The sequence below is a fragment of the Rutidosis leptorrhynchoides genome, unplaced genomic scaffold (assembly GCF_046630445.1).
Source record: "Rutidosis leptorrhynchoides isolate AG116_Rl617_1_P2 unplaced genomic scaffold, CSIRO_AGI_Rlap_v1 contig277, whole genome shotgun sequence".
In the NCBI taxonomy this organism is placed as follows: Eukaryota; Viridiplantae; Streptophyta; class Magnoliopsida; order Asterales; family Asteraceae; genus Rutidosis; species Rutidosis leptorrhynchoides.
In genome coordinates this window covers 1-22396 of record NW_027266522.1, presented here as the reverse complement: position 1 = coordinate 22396, position 22396 = coordinate 1, and the positions used below count along the sequence as shown (strand labels likewise).

Sequence of the window (22396 nt, the reverse complement as noted above, 5' to 3'; positions counted from 1 at the left end):
AAGATTATACAATAAGGCAACTTCTGCCTCATAATATAGGATAAAGTTGGATAAATAAGAAATTTGATTGTGATAAAATAAAAGATTCTTTTATCAAAAAAAAAAAAAAAAAAAAAAGATTCTGGTTGTACATAGTTTTAGTATGTTTGATAGTGAATTGTATAAGAGTAGCATTGGATAATGCTATCCTAATTAGTAAATTCCTAATCATGCATTTGGCAACAAGATGTGATAATTAACACCATAACAATATACAGTAGAATGGATTAAATTGTCTGTTTTAACGTTCTAGGGCTAATGTTGTCCTAGCTTTTCAATGAAGAATCCTTGACCCAATTCAGCTCAATCCAAGGCGAAGGATAACTTCAGTGAGTGGGCTTGGCCGTGTGAAGAATGTAACACAAACCGACTGAACAATAAATTTAACCTCTTTTTTTAAGTTTAGATTATTTTTCCAGAAAAGTTGAACATGATGGTAACTGATATCCTATAAGAAGATTGAAATGTTATACATGGCAGAAGGAGTCTTACATTCAAATTCCTAAAAAAAAAAAAAAAAACAGCAAAACTAATTTTAGCTTAGAAAAGCAGCCAGGGGGAAAAACTAAGTTACAGTCAGAGGTGATTAGTGTTGGATGCATCTCGCACTACGCCTGGAAATGACATCTTCAAAAGTACTGCTTCACTCATTCTTTGACATCATCAAAATATGACAATGGTATCTCTTGAGATGAAGGCTTGGTGGCAACACATTTGAACTGTTTCCAATAGTTATAGACTTATATCAGTCGACCATTTCAACAATGCAACTAATAAGTAATAACAAATAAACCACAGATTTCATTGACATAACAAAATACATTACCTTATGTTGCTTGTATTTTTCTCTAACGGCGTGGAGCCCACCTCCTCTTCTACTCAAGTACAAGCCATGTAAGAGGATAGTACAATCTTTTAAATCTGATGATTTGTATCCACTAATCTGCTCCAAGGCTTGATTCTGCAAATTTCCACCAACACGGTTAATTTATGTTCATCAGTTTTGGGTTATATTTACACAATTGTTATTTCTGATTCAATACAAGATTTCTTACCCAAGGATGTGTTTTTGGCCGGATAATGAACCTTGTGAGAAACACAACAGATCAGCTACCATAGAAGGTAAGAATCTCACACAGGCATAGTCCAACAAACTTAATTCTGCAAGATAGTAACCAAGGAACTCGAACTGCAAACTTGCAGCCTGCACCGTACAGAAGCAAAACAGTCAGATAAGGCACATTTGACACGAAACATAGACAATGCATTATAGAGCAATGTCACTTACGTTGTAATCCTCTTGTGCAACTTTAGTGAATTGCCTAAGGAATGACTTAATTGTAACATCACCCAATTCAAACTTCAGTGATTTGAGTATATCAGCTTCCATTTTTACCACCTTCCCAATAGAAATTAAACAACTTTCAATCAGTCAACGCAATCCAGTGAAAAACATAGAACAAGGAAGGAATACATGAATATGAAGTTACCTGATCTTTGGTGTATGTATTATCCGTAATGTTGCAAAAGTCATCAACACTTGGAGGTTTGATTTCTTCATACTTTCTACATGTTACAATAAATGCAATGTTAGTAAAATCGAATACTAATGCAAGCAACAGAAATTGAACTCCTTCAAAATCCAGGAACTTACGAGGCGATGAGCATTGAAGAAACGCCAAGAAGCTGAAGAGTCTTCCGACTGAGGGCATTAAATGACAGGAATCTGTCTACATAGGAAACTGAGAGATAGAGAGTTTCTGAAACAAGCTTGTACTCCTCAGCAACTTCCACCAACCAATCCACTAAAACACCTCTCATGTTAGGACCAACATCTGTTTGTACCTTTTTAATGTAATCAGGTAGAGGCCTTCTCTTTGGATCCGCCTGAACGTGAACCATTTATAATTACTATTAGTTCCCCAAAAATCATTCCACACAACCCTAATACTAATTTTCCATAGAAAACCAATGAATTTCACCAGAAGCACCATAACCAAACACGATAATTTTCATATCTACAACAAATTTATCTAACTTAGGCCGAAACACCAAAAAGTAGACACTTTAGAAGAATGCCCCCATCAAATAGCTGTAACTGTAAGCAGATCAAAAATTGAATCTCGATTCTACAGTGAAACTACTCGATCAAATTGAGCTTGATAGCTCCGAAGCCAAACACAATAACTTTCATATCGAGAACGCCTATATCAACCTTAAATCGAAACCCCCAAATTCATATTATTAATCAATTCCCACCAATTCGAACAATGCCAAATCAAAATTGGATCAATCAAATTGATGGCTTTGGGCCTTTAGCTGAAAAATATCTAATTGAGCAAATGACATTTAGGATTAGAAATCTGGATTTACCTCTAATTTTTTAAGATACTCGAAAATGTCAGATGTATAAGCACTACACATCTGCGGATCACCGGAGGAAGCATCAAGATCTAAATTCTGCACATCCTCCTTCTCCTTTAAGCTCTTCTTCGGTTCGATGTTTGGCTTCCCCTTGGATTTGGTATGTTGCAGCTTGTCGATCGTCTGATTTGGGTTAACCGAAACAACAACATTAGAGAGATTTGTCAGCTCTCCCAACACAACCCTCTTCTTTTTCAATGGCTGTTGTTGGTCATCCGTAGCCGCTGCTCTCTTCTTCGATAAGCGGGTCACTCTGAGGGAAATCTCTTGGTCCGCCATTACCATAGTTGTCACACACGCACACCCAGCTCTCTAAAAACTAGTGAACCAGTTGGGTGGTGGATTTTTACAGGGAAAGAGAATTGACAATGGAATAGGATATGTGAGCTTTCGGTTTTAACAAGTCAGGAAGAAGCGCCATTTCTGTTGTTGTTTTTTTCGAAATAGCAAAATTTTGAAGTGTTTTAGACATTAGCGCGCTCTTCTGCCAAAGATGAATTCACATTTTCAAGTTTTGGGAGTCAATTTTAGGGGTGTTTTAGTAAGTTAATAATATAATAATGGTCGAAATTGCAAATTGAAAAGTTTGGAGGGACCGGTTTGTTAGTTGATTAGGCGGGCATATGTTTTTGGAGTTTGACTTTCAACTTTTGGACTCGCGGGATCAAATTTAAACTTTGACTAATTTTATCTTATAGTTTTCCTTTAGGCGCTCTAAAATAATTCACATGTTATTGCCTTTCAATATGTCAAGTATCGATTGTAAAAAAAAAACTGTGTCAAGTATCTTCCCTGACTTACCTCAAAAAAAAAAAGTATCTTCCCTGACTTCTATTACGATCATATATACTATATTACTCTAAGATTATTTAAAATCTTTCATATATATTTAAATATTTTGTTTATTATAATATAATTTCTTATACATTCTATTCTATTTGGATCATTTAATTTTAAAGAACGGACTTTTCGTAGAATATTGAATTTTTACCAATCAAAATTTTTTAAGACCAATCAATAAGTTGGTCAGGATTGGTATGTTTCGACTCATTTAGTCGATCTTAATTTTAAGGCTCCCCCATTGGCCATCCATCTGTGTCCATTTGATGATCCAAAAAATATCAAGAAACTTTATTTGATAATAGAAAGATGATTACAAAATGAATAGAGAGATTACAGAGTATTTTAGCTAGAGTATGTGTAGTGTAGTAAGGTAATTGTGAGTTGTCTTTTAGTTTGCAAGCACGTATCTATTTATATGGCCATAAGAGAGTCGTTGTGGAGTTAATTGAGAGCGTGATCTTCAGAGTTAATGGTCTCCAACGTAAAGTAACGTATGTAACTAAGGGTGTGTTGTATGGGCGGTTTGAAATGAGACAGCTATATGCGCACGTGTGTTTTGATTTGATGCTTATTTGTGTAGCTTTGGGCTTCATCATTCTTCCAAACCTTTCAACTTGTGGGCTTCCAAGGTCTTCCGAACGCAATTGGACTCTTGAGACCTTATTGGACATGGTTGATATCTGGTGCTATATCATTGGGAATAAGTTTGCCAGAGTGATTTTTGAGATACAACACCTTATATGACATTTTGATAAAATAAATGTAAAAAAAAAAACTGCAGCTCTGTTTTAGTGACTTGAATTCCAAGTAAAAGGCTCAACAACATCTTCCTGAAAAGTAAACTGCAAGAAGCATATACTTCATTTTAAAGATTGATTGGATCCAAATATTCATATGATTGAAATTTCACATACAATAAAAGGCCCTCCATCACTTTCACTGGAAGTATAAGCTAATTTGGAACAAGGATGAGAGATGGGAATGGTGTTCTCTTTGGAATGCTAATAGAGAGAAACAAGCACGAACGAAACAAGGAAGACTTTTAGTAGCATCACGATATTCTAAGAAAAAATTCCGAACATTTCGATAACTTCATAAAACACAATTCAGCTGAAAGGTAGCCAACCTAATGATGAAGTCAATTAAAGCTAGAGTCGAGAAGAAACCTTCTATTAGCTTCAGAAGTCAATTATTGAGTCGGTATGACAATTAGCATTTAGCAGTATCCTCCATTTATCTAAAGAAACTACATGCTTCATTTAAAAGTCTTTCCTTACAAAGTTTATGTATCAAAGAAGAATATATAATACACATCATGCTACAGCCCTTCAGATTTGAGACTATAAAACGCATCCCTTGCTGCATTAATATTACCACATTTGTAACGTTTCATTCGCACTATTGCCCCCAATAATTTATTGAATTCGACAATGTATGGAGAGATGGATCCATAGATATCATGGTATTAATTAAAGAAAGTGTTTCATCAAGAGTGTTAAACTTGAAGTTGCATGTCTATCCGTAACAAAATGTGGTGATATAACATTATTTCCTCGGTCAGATCAGTCATGAGAGTGAGCTAGTACACTTACAGAGCGACTGGATTGGATGATCTTGTGAAGACGACGAGAAGAAACAGGAGATGATTTTGTGAAGACGACGAGAAAATCTAACTAAGGTTTTTATTAATTCAAAGATAACCAAACAAAATAATCGAAAATTGTTTAAATAGTTTTGAAATAGGAAAATAGCTAAAAGTGGATCTACTACTAAGTCCATTTTTGTGTTTATCATAAAAAAAAAAAAAATCCACTTTTGTGTCCATAAAAAAATAAGGATAAAATATTAAAGCTCTCCCAGATTAAATAAATTTTTCTATAAAATTATTTAAATTTTTTCTTTTAATAATATAATCTATTATTACACACATTAATTTAAGAAAACATAAAATATCTTTACTAATAATATTAAGATATCAAAAATATCTTTCTTATGATAATATAAAATCTTAAAACTGTTTCGGGCTAGTTATGGTTCGTTAAAATTTTGAATTTATATAAACCAGTGGCATACGGTTCAAATCCGGATTAGGGTTGATTCAGTATCGGTTCAAGATCGGTTCAGATTTAAGGATAAAATATTAAAGTCCTCTTAATTTAAACATATAAAAAATATTTAAATAACAACTTAAATCAACAAAAATTAAAATGTTAAGTATAAATCTAAACCGGTCTTGAACCGATATTGAATCAGTCTTAAATCGGATTTGAACTGCATGTCGGTGGTTAATGTAAGGTTCGAAATTTTTACTAACCAGAACCAGCATGGAACAGTCTTAAAATCTAATTTATTGAACCGGTCCAAAACTGCTTGAGGACCGGTCTATGGTCGGGTCATTGAAAACATAACCATGAACTTTTTGGTTTATGGTCGAGTCATTAAAAACATATAAGATTTTATATTATTATAAGAAATATATTTTTGGTAATTTAATATTATTAACCTAAATATTTTAGACCATTTGAGTTTATGGGTGTAATAATATATTACATTGTTGAGTGAGGGGGTTTAAATAATTTTAACAAAAAGAAAGGTGTAATCTTATAATATATTTAACATGAGAGAATTTTTAATATTTTATCCAAAAATAAAGAAAGTCGGGCTCGGATGAGGCGCGAAAAGAATACCAACTAGGAAAACCCAAGACACCCAATAAATTTTTCGACAACCAAGCCAAAAATTATAATAATGATTTTGACAACCGAACCAAAAATTATGACTGTTTTAATTGGCCGACAATCCTTGCGCGACTTTAATTATTCGGTCCATCTCTTTTAGGCTTCTGATTGTCGGTCCAAGTGAGATAGTCTTCTACATTACGTTATACGTCATATATATCATTCTGCATGTACTTTCAAATTTGAAAAGTAACATAGAGTTAGGATATTAATAAGGTTTCGTTTGTTTCGGCTTTTGAAATAATTATTTTGAAAAAATAACTCTCATATATTTTCCGTATTTTCAACTTTTGAAAAATAACTATATCCAACTTTTCATTCTTTTCGTAAAAAATGAAATTGAATATAGTTACTTTTCAAAATTAAAAAATATATAAAAATTACTTCTAAAAAATAATCGTTTCAAAAAATAAAATAAATCGAGGCTAAAAGAAATAATAGAGTTATATTATAGAGTTATAGTTACTATTGAAAATCACTGAAAGAAAAAATAAATCCCAACGCACCTAGTACTCTTGCTACACATAGTTGACTGAGATTGACTTGAAGAATATCGACACAAACAGAAATATAAGTAGTGTGTGCATTAGACATTTTAAATTCCGATATGATACTCCAGATTGTATAAATCTTAAACTGGCGGACGTGAGAAGGTTGAATTAGCTCATCCAATTAGTTAAAATTTAAAAAGAATTATAATGAATGTATTACTAAGTCAGGAACTAGCACTCCATATCCATATCCATTACAGTACTAAATACTACTTCTATTTGGAATCTCAAATTACATTAGATGCAATTCACTTTAGTTTATTTGTGATTTTAAAAGCAGTTCAAATTACATATCCGTTAAGAGTACCAACATCTCTTCTATATTCTTGTTATTAGTGTTTGATGACAGATTTAAATTTTGCCAAAGGTCGAAATACTTTTAATTTCTTGAACTACTTTATAAACACCAACATAACATAACACGGGTCGTGTTCTTTTGTTAGGCGCAAAAATGAAAGCGGCTTTCTTGTTCATATATCCTTTTTATTCACTCGAGTAACTGCATGCCAGCTCGATTCTAGTTTGCAATTTTCTTATTCAAGTCACATCCCTAAGGGTTCGTTCGTTTTGCGGTTTACGGATGCTCGAGCATGCTTAAGCATGCTTAAACTTGCTCCAAATTATTTCGAAAAACGTGTTCTTTACTAAAAATGGCAAAAAAAAAAAACACGTTTTTCGAGACAATTTAGAGCAAGCTTAAACATGCTCGAGCATCCGTAAATCGCAAAACGAACGGACCCCAAAATCTTCTTGGGTCCCTCTTAAAATAAATACTACTACTACATACTCAGTTGAGAATGAAATTTATTTAATTAGGTCATACTTCCTATCATACGAAATCAACGAATCATAAACAAGAATTTAAGGGGTTTTGAAGATATTTATAAAGTTTAATTATACAAAATTTAACACATGCTTGATAATTTTCAACAAAGCCACAACAACTGTCAAGCAGTTGGGAAGAGATTGGCGGGACCCAACATCTTAACAACCAAACAAGCCCCATGCGTAATGCGTAGACTTTTTTACGTTTCTCCCTTTGAAAAGATTTCTTTTAAATGCAAACAAAAACGGTTCTACTCATTCCGTCATTTCTTGATTTGGCCTTAATCCAAATATCTCTATCATTAATTCTTATCTAATTGCAAATTAGTCACAACTCAATTGAACATCTAAGGGAAATTTGATTAATTTCTTTTAGCCAAAGATTTTTCTTTTTTTGCTTTCCTTCCTGCAACTGTACACTACTGCCAAAATTATTAGATGAACCGATTAAAATTTAAAAAAACCGAACTAAAAAAAAAAGAAAAACTTTTTTCACATTTTCTCAAGTCTTTTAATTTAATCGAGCCTGCTAATTCCCATACGCTTGACCACAGCATTCCTAATAGCTTCAGTTTGAATATTGCAAATCCCATTCTGCTCAATCCCTGACATGTAATTCCTGACTTCTTTCTTAATCATATCTTGTATCACTCCCAAAAACTCTTCATTGAAAAACTGCTTCTCCGAACCAATTTGATTTTGAGCCGAACCCGTCTGATTACCCGGAACTCCCAACTGAACCGGGTTCACTTGATTCCGTTCAGGATCAGTAGTACTAGCAGCAGCAGCAGCATTCGATCCGGGCAGAGACAAACACAAAGAGGTAGGCGGATCAGGATCGGATGCAGTCTCGATAAGAGGACCCAACGAACCGGTTCGAGCTAAAGGCATGAAAACCGGAGACTGGTTCATACATCCTGGCAAACTCGAATCGCTCAAATCGGATCCGGATGGACTACTCGGGTTTATATAGAGACCCGATCCGAGGTAGTTGTTGTTACCCGAACCAACACTGGCGGATCTTTTCAAGGGCTGTTGATCTTCTGCGAAATCGTCCATCATCGAGGAGCATTTCCTCTTCAGAGTCGAGTTCCAGTGGTTCTTAATCGCGTTATCGGTCCGCCCGTTGAGCAGTCGGGCTATGGTGGCCCACTTGTTACCGAATCGGGCGTGGGCCCTGATGATGGTGTCGTCTTCCTCAGCTGAGAAAGGACGATGCTCAACCTCCGGCGATAGCTGGTTGCACCACCGTAACCGACACGATTTCCCAGATCGGCCTGGGATGGATTTGCTGATTAGAGACCAGTTTCTAGGTCCGTAACTCTGAACCAGTCGCTTTAAAAGCTCGTCCTCTTCAGGACTCCATGGACCCTTGATCCGATCCATATCTTTTCTCGACGAAGACATTTCTATGGGAAAAATTTAAAAACTAAAACTAATCTACTCAAGGATTTGAATTGAAATTCCAATTAGAGGCGGCGGAAGGAGGCGATGGTGGTGGAGGCTGGCGGCGGCCTCGCCTCTGGTTTGTGAGAGAAAATGGAGAATAGCAGAGAGGTGTATTTATATGGAAGAGATAAGGATGACCGGTTGCAGCCGGTAACTGTGACTGGTCATAGCCGTTAGGAAAAGGATTCTTCGAGGAAATGGCAGTTACTACTAATATACAGCTGTCAAAGTTACACGTGTCGGTTTCTTTCGTCCTCCAGGTTACACGTATATAAATGAATCGCTCCTGCTGCTGTACACCGCTTTAGTTACTAGATTTTATTTTTTTTATCTTTTTCCCACACCGCCACTACTATTTTGGCTTACGTGCGGTTACCATTTTACAACTGTCTCAACTTTGAAGCAAACTTATTAATTTTGCTTTTTAAGAAAATAACTCTCAATTAGGTAATTTTGCAGTTAAAAATCGACAAAGAATCTCTTAAATTAGTATTTATTTTTTTCAAAAAATTTAGTTGCAACCGTTATCGAAGTTAGGAAGCGGAACGTTAAAGCTATACTTGGCGACGAAGTATAGAAAATAATCATTAATCATTTCACTTTAACAGTTAATAACGTAAGTATTTCCTAAAACAAATTATTATTTTGTTTGTTTTGATCAAAGATTTAAATACAAAAATTTTATAATCTCAAAACATATAAGTAGTATGTTCACGATATTAAATTATTAATTTCTAAGTAACGTTTACGTTTTAAATTAAAGTCAATTTATATAATTATAACAATTACAATAATTATGCATTAAAGTCTCTAGAACTGAAAAATCGTAGAATTATTATTTTTTCGCGTATAAAATATATGATATTTTCATATTTTACATAAATTAATATTATTAATTTTAATATATAAATTATTTTTATTTTATAATTTTATTTTTACTTTTTCAATATTAAAATATTAATTATATATAATTAATAAAAAATAAAATTAAAAAAAGTATATTAATATTCACTAACTATTTAAAAATAAAAATAATTTTAAAAAACGCCATCTATTATACGGAGGAGGGAGTATAGAGGAAAACTTACTTCAAAAAGTATTGAAAGGAAAACGGAGTGAAGTGTGTACGGTTGATGAGGATAAGGGAGGAATGACTTTGACCAAGGCCAGGCTGGAGAGCAATTCTGATAATATGATTATTTTTTTATTAAAATAAATAAATAATTAAATAGAGAAGAAGGGGAAGGGGGGGGTGGGGTGGGGGGGGGGGGGGGGGGGGGAGAGAGAAAGGACGCAAGGGGAAGTTTGCTGGTCTGGCAAGGATAGCGACAAAAGTTCAGTAGCAGAATCGCGAACGGTACTACGATTCTGTCAGTCCAGCCTGTCAAATTAAAATAATTAAATTAAAATACAATTACCCACACTGACTAATAATTAACGACCGCCTACTTCCTAACCCCCAATCCTTACGGACACGTGTTCATCTCTAGTTCGATCAAATCGCTGTCGATATAACCGACTTCACCGTCTTGCAGACAGGTATTTCATTAAATATTCATGAGTTAGCGATTGATATTTTGGTTGGTTCGTATCTATACGCATCTGGTTTGAATTCCAGGTCCCAAAATTTAATGAAATCGAAATTCAATTCGATAACAAGTCGAAAATTCCAGTTAGCCGAGCTTGGCTTTATCAAGATCACTTCTTTAACTCGTGAGTCCACTCTCGATTAGCATCAAGAAAATGAATTCGTTGTAGTCGATCCGATAACTAATCTAAAGAGTTTGGGGTAAAAACAGTTTGAACTTGAAACATTAAGGATATAAAGTTCAAAAAGAAAAACTGAATGAAAGGAATCGGTCACGCTCGTGTGTACCCAACGGTTTTACCGAACGCAGTCCTTGGGCCGTACCAGCTTCCGTCACGTGATCTCCGTCCATGCACATTCAGGTCCAATTTCCACCCACCGTGAGCCCATTTGGCTTTTTTTCCCCCTCAAAAACTATGTTACGTACCGAACAAAAAATTTACAACGTAAATTAGTATGTTTAAAAAAATAAGTATTTTTAAGTTAAAAAATTGTTGAAACTCTCCAGAGATTAGTATGTTTAAACAATGTTTAAAAAAATAAGTATTTTTAAGTTAAAAAATTGTTGAAACTCTCCGGAGAAAAATATATTATTTGTGTTATTGATTATGAAGATGGAATACAAAATATATAGGAAAGACAATGAAAGATTTAAGGTGCGTTCGTTTGGTGGTTTACGGATGCTCGACCTTGCTTCAAACTGTCTCAAAAGACGTGTTTTTTATTAAAACTGGTAAAAAAAAACTCATTTTTTGAGACAATTTAAAGCAAGCTCGAGCATGCTCGAACATCCGCAAAACACGAAACGAACGGACCCTTAGTGAATAAATAAGTCTCTAGAATATATTGTGTCATATTCTAATATTAACTCTTAATGAGTAAATCTTTAGTTTTCTTAATATCTTCTACAACCCCCTCAAACGAACGGGTAATGGATGAACACGGAGGTTGGAAGAGAGAAGACGAAATCGCGAAGCGGAGAGCGGCTTGGTGAAGATATCGTCAATCTGATCAAGTGAGGAAACAAAGTGAACTTCCAAAGCTATAGTGATAGTCAATTTCAATATGCTTTATTCGAGCATGAAGAATGGATTTGGAGAAAGAAAGGTGGCACCAATATTATCACACCGCAGAACAGGCATAGCTGTACAAGGCACTTGCAACCATGATACATAGTCCCTTGCAAAAACCAAAGAATACGCTTCACATCTTTCCAATGTTTTGTCATCGGAACATGCATAAATTGAGCAACCTTGTTCACAGAGTAGGCAAGATCAGCACGTGTGGCTAACAAGTACCGTAAGGAACCCACGATGTTCTTGTAGAATTCAGGATCATGAAAATGATCACCATCGGAAATGGAGAGAATGCGACCAGAAGCCATAAGAGAGGCTTGAGCTTTTGCAGTAGTCATCTTCACTTTAGCAAGCAGATCACGAATATATTTGGTCTGTATAAGATACAACCCTTCTGAAGTCCTAAAAACCTCAATCCCGATAAAATAATGAAGTACGTCGAGATCTTCCAAGGCAAACATGTAGCTCAATTTCTTGATTAGAGTATGGATCACTACAACATAATATCCTGTTAAAATAATTTCATCAACATAGATAAGGACATATAAAACAACAGATTTTGAGCGAGAGATGAACTGCGAAGAATCATTGGCTGAAGACTCGAAGTGTAAAGACTTTAAAGAAAAACTGAGCCACGTTTACCAATCTCGAGGAGTTTGCTTCAGTTCATAAAGCCTTCTTCAACCGGCATACATGATTGGGATCTCTAGGATCAACAAAGCCAGGTCGTTGAGTCATAAAAACCTGCTCATCAAGAAATCCATTGAGAAACGTATTCTTCACATCAAGATGATGAATCGACCAGCCAAAGGAGATTGCAATAGAAAGAACAACTCAGATAGTAGTGCTCTTAACGACGGGACTAAAGATTTCTGTAAAATCAAGCCCTACAGTTTGATGAAACCCCTTAGCAACTAACCGTGCCTTGTACCGCTCAATACTACCATCTGCATGTCGCTTCAATTTAAACATCCACTTACAGCCAACAGCCCTACCATTTGAAGACAATGGAGTTAAAGTCCAAGTGCCATTCTGAATCAACGTATTGTATTCTTCAGTCCTGCCCTGTCGCCATTCACGAATCTTGATAGCCTGAGTATAACAAGTAGGTTCAGAGACACCAACAGCGACATCCGCAAAAAATTTCGATTTGAAAATACAACAGTTAGCACGCGTTAGCATAAGATGATCAATGGAAGTGGTCTGTGCAACGGTCGACATTGTTGCTGGAGGCGGCAGTGCTGAACTAGGCGATCATAGACTAGAGGGTACTTCAACAGAGTGTACTAGAACAGAACCTGTTAGAGTCGGAGATACTTCAACACGGGCTGATGGAACAAAACGTGTTAGAGTTGGAGAAACTTCAACGGTCGTCTGATATCAAAGACGAATATGGAGTATACGAAGTGGGAGATACAGTTGGCATGGATGGACTAGATCAAACCGAGATATGCCTAGTAGGAGATGAGACACGGGGAGGAACGATGGCAGAAGTATGAACAGAATGAAAATATTGAGAGGCTAGTCCCAACGGATCAGTTGTAGTACGCAACACTGGAGCAGAACCTGGAGCAGAAGCAACAAACAATGACATAGGGGTACTACTAGTCATATTAGTGGTCTGGGTGCTAGTCCTAGAGTTCGATGCAAAAGGAAATCTTAACTCATTAAAGACAACATCTCTAGATATATAAATTCTATTATCAGTCGATTCAAGACAAATATAACATTTATGTTTATCACTATACCCTAGGAATACACATGACTTAGTTCTATATTCAAATTTATGTTTATTTTCTTTGTGAAAAATATTTCGACAAGGATTTTAAATGATTTAAATGCAGTCATAACATTAGATTTGCATGCAATCGAAATTAACCAAGTATAGCGAGTATAAGCATCAACAAACGAAATATAATATTTAAATCCATGAAACGATAATTCAAGAATAGGGCCCCATACATCCGAAAAAAATTAACTCCAGAGGAGATGTTAAAGTTGATTGTGATTTAGCATAAGGTAATTGATGATATTTTCCGAACTGACAAGCGAACAAAAGGACTGATTATCCAAATACTTAAAACCAGACGACACTAAGACACGACTAGTAACTGACTGGATGGATGTCCGAAGCGTTAATGCCATAAGGCAATAGAATGTTTCGATGCAACAAACACTTACGGAAGTTTCGAAGAGATAGGGGCGGCAAGGCGATATAATCCTTTCTCAACAATTCCTTGGAGTTGAATTCTCCTCGTTGTTCGATCCTTTACAAAATAAGAAGATTCATTAAACTCAAAAAATGCATTGTCATCCATGCAAAATTTAGAGACACTTAATAGATTCTTTGATATTTTGGGACAATACAAAATATTTGTTAAAATCATATTTTTGGAACTAGTCGGAATAGTTCGCTTACCTGTGTGAGAGATTGCTAAACCCATATTGTTTCCCACTTGAACATAATCACCACCATGGTAGGGAGCAGACAAATGCAAATGAGACATATCATGAGTGATGTGATGAGTAGTACCACAGTCCTGATGCCAATCATAGTCAGGCCTCAGATGATGCAGTGAATGCAGAGGGCGAACTAGATTTTGGTGTTTGGAAATTCTAGTCAAACTTATTGTAACACTGTGAGGCTGAGTGGTACGACTTATTACATATCTGACAATAAACACGTGGGGGATTGTTGTTTGTGCGACCACGGCCACGCCCGCGTCCACGGCCACGACCACTGCTAGAAAAGTTGTTATAGCCTCCTGGATCAACACCCCGAGTTTCTGCAGGAACATGGGTTCCAGTTTTTCGTCCCTGCTTCTAAGTATAGTGAATAGAGGAATCAAGAGCATTGTGAGCAATTGTCATCTCGAGATAAGCCTCTTGATTCAACAACATCTCAATCAAACTTGCAACAGACAGATCACCTTTGTACGTATTTAACGCAACCACGAAAGAATCATATTCAGGGCTCAAATTAGCAATAATAGTCCAGACAAGGTAGTCTTCATCATAGAGTTTTCCAGTACCTGTGATAGATTCAGCAAAACCCTTCATCTTTTGAACCTATTCAGTTAAGGACATGCTGCCTTTTTCAGTGTGAATGAGGCGTCGGCTAACATTGATCGCCTTGTTCTTAGACAGAACTATAAAAAGTTGATTAAGAGAAGTTCAAACCGTTGCTAAAGTATCTTGTGTTGTAATCCGGGCTGGTACAACAGGAGTTAGCAATTGAAGAAGCCATCCAAGCAGAAGCTGATCTTGCTGCTCCCAGATTTGATAATTGACATTATATTTCATGCTCCCATTAACCTGAATATACTGAGGAGGATGAGGATTTTTCCTGTAAGAAATCCTAAAAGACCATGACCAATAGGGAGAATTGTTTTGATCATAACATAAAATTTGAACTATCAAGTTTGATTGTTAGGGTGCGATTAAAGTCCTGAAGATTCGAAAAGATGTTACCACTAGTCGGAACTGCAAACTACACAACTGCAGATGTGTGGTATTATTCGATGAAGGGCCAATCAGCAGTAGCGTGCCTAGTTGTGGCACTGAAAAATATGAATATCCCATCGAAGAGACTTCTGATCTGATGGATGACGATGAGATACCTGAAATCGGACTGTTGAAAGATCCGAGCGACATAAACTGCGACATCCCGATATGAACAATCGACGACGGTAAAACTACGCTGGATGAAAGGATTGGATCGGTGATCTGATTTGAAACCATGGTTTGGTTGAACGGCGCCAAACCTATTATGGAACTTGGCTCTGAGGTCATGTTGAAATTATTGATAAGAAAATATATTATTTATATTATTGATTATGAAAATGGAATACAAAATATACAAAAAAAAAATACTTAATAAATAAATAAATTTCTAAAATATATTATTTTCTGTTTTAATATTAACTCTTAAATAAATCTTTAATTTTCTTAATATCTTTTAAAAATAGACATAAAGAAATAAAATTTATAAACATAAACATGTTTAAACAATGTTTTGTTTGTGTGGACAGTACTTTTACTTTAATTTAACCAATCTATTCTCCTCTCCCCTAATATACGTGGTTTAGATTACACATGTTGATGAAATTTCTAGGATGTTTACGTACCCTCATTAAATTAATTGATGATCTTAATTAAAACCAACCATTTTACAAGTTCTATCAGAAAGGAGGATTTAAAAAAATCAACTACTGCAAGTACGCTTAATTAACAAGGAATGTCTTGACAGATCGAGATTAATCAATACTCCTAATGTGTTTACTCTTAATAAAAGGATGGTAGTCAGATAAATGTAGTAGTTTAATATGGAACCATATATTTTTTAGATTTTTCAGATATCCTCACCATCGACAACCGTAAAATTAATCTATTGTTTTAACTGTGATTATATAAAATTGGTAAAAAATTGACCATAAAATTTTTTTCACTATGGAACCATATGTTAAGCAAGCGTATTGAGATTTTTATGGTGAGATTCAAACAATCTAGATATTCATATGCTTATATATATATATATTACTATAAAGTAAACTAAAGTGCACAAAGCATTACCTAACTTCCCTCTTTTTGCTGAGACATGATGATAAGATTCCTTCCAAATACAACAAGTCACTCGCCCATAAAATCCTCGTGACTTATAATCATGTATACTCAAGATGCTTAGGCACAAATTGAAAAATGCAGCCATGCATCCAAATATATTATGATATGATACTCCAATTAGCCGGAGATACTTAGGCCTATTGTGATAATGTACTACAACTTTTTATCAATGAAAATTACGGGTTTTCTTTTAATATATAAAATATATACATAAACCAAGCTATGGAATAGAAACAAGAGAAATGTTCATTATAAGGTTGAACTGAAGGCGCAAACTATCGATTTGGTTTTCATTTTTTAGACCTTACTTTAAGTTCTGTATAATATACGGTTCGATGGGATAAAACTGTAATCGAATCATGATATAGCATAAAATGTATATGGTCGGAACCAAGGTCAATGCATGGTCAATTAGCACATGCCCATTTTTCATGCGATCGTTATGACCGTTACACTCATCAAGACTCTGACCGTTACGTATAAATCCTCCCCAACATAAAATTCACTCTTCTAATAGACACACATAGAAAAAAGAACACTTTAAAATCCAACATTACACTACTCACTAAACGTATCTTGTAATTCATATTCTTGCAATCAATAAGAGATTTTAACATTTTTTGGATCGTCAAATTAGCCACTACAGTGGCGCGAGTTATCTTAGAATTTCTCTTACAAATCTAACCTGTCGAAACAAGGACTAATCGCTAGGCACATGAAATCTAAATCAATCTATATATATATATATATAATACTGGAGCATTAGAGGGTGACGTGGCAGCCTATAATTTCAGATTTTGTGTTTCCATGTTTGTAGTTTTAGGTTAAAACTTTCGTTATAGATTTATCACGAATTTGCCATCTCATTAAAGGTATATTCTAATTCATAAGAGCCCCAAACTTCCCCCGATATACATCTCTGGTCCTGCATTTTCTTATATAACATTTTGTCCCTGGCGTCTAAACAAAAGAAATTTGGAAACGACGTCGTGTCGTGTCGTGTAGTGTCGTGTCGTGCTAATGCTTTCAAAGCTGAAATTTATTTCAGTTTTCTTCCCAACTCCCATATTAAAAAGGGTCCAAAACCTGTCAAGTCCTTATTTTTGACATTAAAAAAATTGATTTTGTTGAAAATAAAAATAAAAATAAAAACACTTATGCCTTCGTCGTGTTTTGATATTCCTCTCTCTCTCAAGGTTTCTTCTCACTGCCTCTACAACAACGACACTGTCTCATTTAATTAAGCATTTCATTGATTCGAATCCAGTTAATTACTATTAATTAAGCATATGGTTTCGGATCCGGTATGGTTTTTTGTTGTAGATAGTGTTGATCAAATTGCTTAATATACTAGCCGCATCGTATTCGTAGCTCAAACTAGCTCCAAATAAATCCATCAGAAGGTAATGTGTTATTAATTTTTATAATTTCAAACATATTACGTATCTGATTTACTCCAAAATAAATAAATGGTGCTCTTGAGTCTTGAATAAATATCTACTGTAATCTTGACCAGAGGAATTAAAATGAGCATTTTGGATCAAGTATTGATTATGCAATAATTATCCACTACATCCATCAACACCTCCAATTAATCTCGACCTAATAGCTAGGTGATATTGACTAAGAGAACTATTCCTTTCACATTCTTCTTACCACGCCGGCCTATATCATATTCAATACTTAATTACGTTCATATTCCAACCTGATCATTTAGTTGGCATCAATGTCAATCATGATTGATCTGTAACCACAAGCTCTTCATATCCAGGAGTAGAAATGCATATAATCTATATAAATGAACATCATCCATTGTTGCATCGATCGGTCGTCAGTTTCAAAACTATGGGGTTATTTTGATATTATAAATTATACTACTAATTATTGAAGTAATTTTTTTTATGGGGTCTCACTGATCAACAACATACAGCTCCGCTTATGCCATCCAGAATGATTTGAAGACCATTTTCTATCCGGTGACAAGATTAATTATGAGAATGAATGCATGTATTTTAAATATTCCAGCTAATGGATTTCGGTTTGTGACTACGGAAATGGTTGACTCACGACTTGATTATCCCACTGTTCTTTCAGGGTAGTGCTATCAGATTGTTAATGCTAATCAAAATACTGATCCAACTGTCATGTTAAGTTTTTTTTTTTTTTTTTTTCTAAAAAAAAAAGATCTGATTGATAGTGGAAGTGGATAATATTTATAAAACTAAAGTGTACTCATCTATGTATTTTATAGTCGTATAAAACGACCTTTATGAAGATACTTAGCACGGTTAGGGATGTGCATTATATTGTTAAAATCGAAAAATCAAATCAAATCGAACGGTTTGATCTGGTTTTAAAAATAAAAAATTTATATTTTGGTTTGGACCGAATCGAACCATTTTAATAATAGTTTAATTTGATTTTAAATGTTTTGATTTGGTTCAAATCGATTAAAACTAAATAAGACTAAATTACACAATCAAAATTTTCAATCCATTAATTTATTAGGTCTATTAAAATCCATATCATTTTTATTATTTCAATATTAAGTTGTGTATTCAAAATATTTTATTATGTTTTATTGACTTTAGCTTTTGTTATAAAGATCGGATACTAGTTTATTTCATAAGCTATTTATTTACTTTGATGTTAGTTTCACTTTTCATTACATAAATGTATGGATGTTAACTACGCTTTAATAGCTTATTTTGTTAACTTTATTCGAGGAAAGTGTACAAGTTATTAATTAATTTCACTTTTCATTATATAAATGTATGTGTGTTAACTACGCATTAATAGCTTATTTTATTAACTTTATTTTATTAACTATGCATTAATAAAAATTTAGTTTGAACCAAACTAAAACCGTTTTCTAATAGTTTGGTTTGATTTGATTTAATTTGATTTGAAAAAAATAAACAGTTCGATTTAATTTTAAAAATCTCAAATTGGCGCAATTGATTAATGCAGCGGACAAAAAGGGAAAGAACATAGACCTTTTGATAGAAATCTTATAGATGCGTGAAGATAGGCAAGTTATAAGCCTTCTCTACCTCTCTTTTGTTGCCTTTTTTTGCAAAGTTTTGTATAGACCTTTGGTTGTATATCTTCTTCTTGCCAATTTAATGGAAATTTATTGAAAAAGAAGGAAGAGAAGTTGTTTTACTTAGTGTGTATTAGAGTAATATTTGTGTTTGTTACTTTAATTAAATCATAAAAACTTCTTCTTGCCAATTTAATGAAAATTTATTGAAAAAGAAAGGAAGAGAAGTTGTTTTACTTAGTGTGCATTAGAGTAACATTTGTGTTTGTTACTTTAATTAAATCATAAAAATAAATTAAGTAGATTATGAAAAATAATTTCATCGAAGATCAATTTAGTTAAAAATAATTTTTATTATATTTGTCAAAAATTAATTTAAAATATTTTTTTATAAAAAATCATATCAAATGTACCTTTATTTTTTATTTTTTATTTTTTTTCTATTTTATTTTTTTTAAAATAAAAAATTGATTTCATTGCAAATCGGCTTTAATTACATTGATTTCATTGCAAATCGGCATTAACTACATCAATCAAGAAGGTAGATAATTGTCCTTGCCTTTAGTCTTTCTACCTTAAAACTTTGAACATTTTTTTTCTTTTTAGGATTTTGTGCCATTAAACTAAGTAATAATATTTGGTCATGATGATAAACTCATATTATTGTTGGCCGCACTGTTCTAATCATTGAATCAAAGAAATCTATGATTTAATTACTTCCGTATTATAAATTCTAACATGTACACTACACATAGAAAATGCACCTATTATTAATATATTGGCCACGAAAAAGTATGGGAACACAAAAATAACACGACAATAATAGGAATAAAACTAATGAATCTTCCGCGACCTCAACGAGAGAAACTCTAACATTAATCGAAAAAAGACCTAAAACTAATAGAATTATTATTCGAAACACTCCGCCGGCGCAAACATCACCCTACTTGTAATAACGACAGGCCTCAAAAGCAGATCATTAGCACATTTCAAGCCCAATAAGAGTGTCCACTTCAAAATCAACATTTAAGATTATTCAAATGGATCACTATGAAAAGAGATCGCCAACTCCAACTGCTCTTCTTCGGAGCTTACAATATCATCTTGCTTACCAAATGAGTTGACTTTGATTGACCATGGGTGACGGTTCTCAAGATGGCAATCGATCAGATTTTTACTAAACACGATTATATTTATATTTTATTGAAAATACTTTTTTTTGAAGTTAATTTTATTTTATTGAAAATACTATGATATTATTAATATTATTAATTAATGTAGGTAAAAAAGCACGTTGCTTTCCTTCCAATACAAAAGTATTAATTAAACTTGAGCGAAAGAGACACACTACTAAACAGTAAGTAAGCATCTTCACTTTGCATCATTTTGCCGCAATAATAATAATACCATTGAGGGCCACAAACCAAGAAAAAACAATGCTCTCCAATTATACTATCATCATCTTCTTCATTCTCTTTCTTTCTTTTCTTCCGATCCAATCCCGATCCAAAAGCCTAACCCTATTCATCCTCGCCGGACAAAGCAACATGGCCGGCCGAGGCGGGGTCACCACCGACAATGCCACCGGAATCTCGACCTGGGACGGCATCGTCCCACCTCAATGCCAGCCAAACCCAAATATCTACAGATTGAACGCCGCCCTGAATTGGGTTCGATCCCATGAACCGGTCCACGCCGATATCGATTCGAACAAGACCAATGGGATTGGACCGGGAATGGCATTTGCGAATTACGTATTGAGAAGGGAAAAGAATTTTGGGATTTTGGTTTGGTTCCTTGTGCGATTGGAGGAACTAATATAAGTGAATGGCAGAAAGGGAGATTCCTTTATCGGCAGCTGTTGAAGAGAGTCAATGCGGCGGTGGCGAGCGGCGGAGAGATCGGAGGTGTACTTTGGTATCAAGGCGAAAGCGATGCGGAGAATGAAGGAGATGCTCGAATGTATAAGAAGAGATTAGAGAGGTTCTTCATGGATTTACGCTCTGATTTGCAGAATCCTCTGCTTCATATAATCCAGGTTTCTGTCTGACCATTATATTCTCCTCCAATCACGCATTGCCGTGTGTATAAATTAAGTTAATTTCAATTAAAAATATACAGATTTTTATGATGAAATGTAGGTTTATCATCGAACTCGGAATTTATTTAGTACGGACTACGAAATACTATCTTTCAGCACATTTCAAATTCTCGTATTTTCCAAACATAGAATTTCGATCTAGATTTAGGGGTTGGAGTCACAGAATTAAAAAGCATGGTTCTTACGAATCTCCCCAAAGAAAAAGAAAAAAAACTTGTACAGTTTGGAACAACTATTTTTGAATTTCGTATTATTATTATTATTATTATTATTATTATTATTTTAATAATTGGTTTTTTCTACTTGTAAAGATTGAATTAAAAAAGGACAATACTTGGCTGTTCCCGTAGGACTGGTTACTCCTCTGCATGTATTACACCTGTAATTTTACCATTACTTAATTAAAAAAATTGAAGTCACGTCATTTTATTCATATTTAAATGTAATTCATATTTTAGGATAGTTATATGCAATATGAACATTTAATTAATCATGAAATATTTATATGCTTATATTCATCGTATACTGCTAAACTAAAATGAAAAATTAATGAATAAATTGAAAAATAAAATTACAGATAATCTATATCATCCTAGATCATCAAAATATTTTATAAAATTATTTACACTCAAAAATAGATTGGTGTATCCTGTCTCAATCATAAAAATATTTTATATTTATAACCATCTATATTTTAAAATGAATCGATGAATTTTAAAGTCAAAATTATAAAAATACTTTGCATAATAATCTATACCCTAAATAATGAATCCTAAATACCAAAATCATAAAATATTTTATATATTATATTTATGAACCCTAAAATAAATTAAATAGTATCCAAAATTATAAAAATATTTTATACAATTATCTATATTCTAAATTAGATTAATGAAACATAAATCCAATAAAAGATGATTTTTTTTCCTACTACATCGTGCTATAATTATCATGACCGACTTCTATTAGTTAATAAAGTTCAATGATGCACGTGTCATCATTTTAGCCTAGTATCCAGCTTTAGGCTGCTCCCGGAGTATTTTCCTTAAAAAAATCTTGTCCGCCCATGAAAATTGACTCGTGCTTGTGAATTTGG

The 22396-nt window shown here is 33.9% G+C and overlaps 1 protein-coding gene and 2 pseudogenes across 1 annotated transcript; 1 reads left to right on the top strand and 2 right to left on the bottom strand.

Annotated features, from left to right (window-relative positions):
- Positions 1 to 686: 686 nt before the first annotated feature.
- LOC139882502 (putative cyclin-A3-1) lies at positions 687 to 2745 on the bottom strand (annotated as a pseudogene).
- A 5191-nt stretch (positions 2746 to 7936) lies between these two features.
- Positions 7937 to 8827, bottom strand: LOC139882500 (transcription factor MYB44-like). Its single transcript, XM_071866811.1, has one exon. The coding sequence runs from the start codon at positions 8825 to 8827 to the stop codon at positions 7937 to 7939; it is 891 nt and encodes a 296-aa protein (XP_071722912.1).
- An 11808-nt stretch (positions 8828 to 20635) lies between these two features.
- LOC139882501 (probable carbohydrate esterase At4g34215) lies at positions 20636 to 21249 on the top strand (annotated as a pseudogene).
- Positions 21250 to 22396: the final 1147 nt, after the last annotated feature.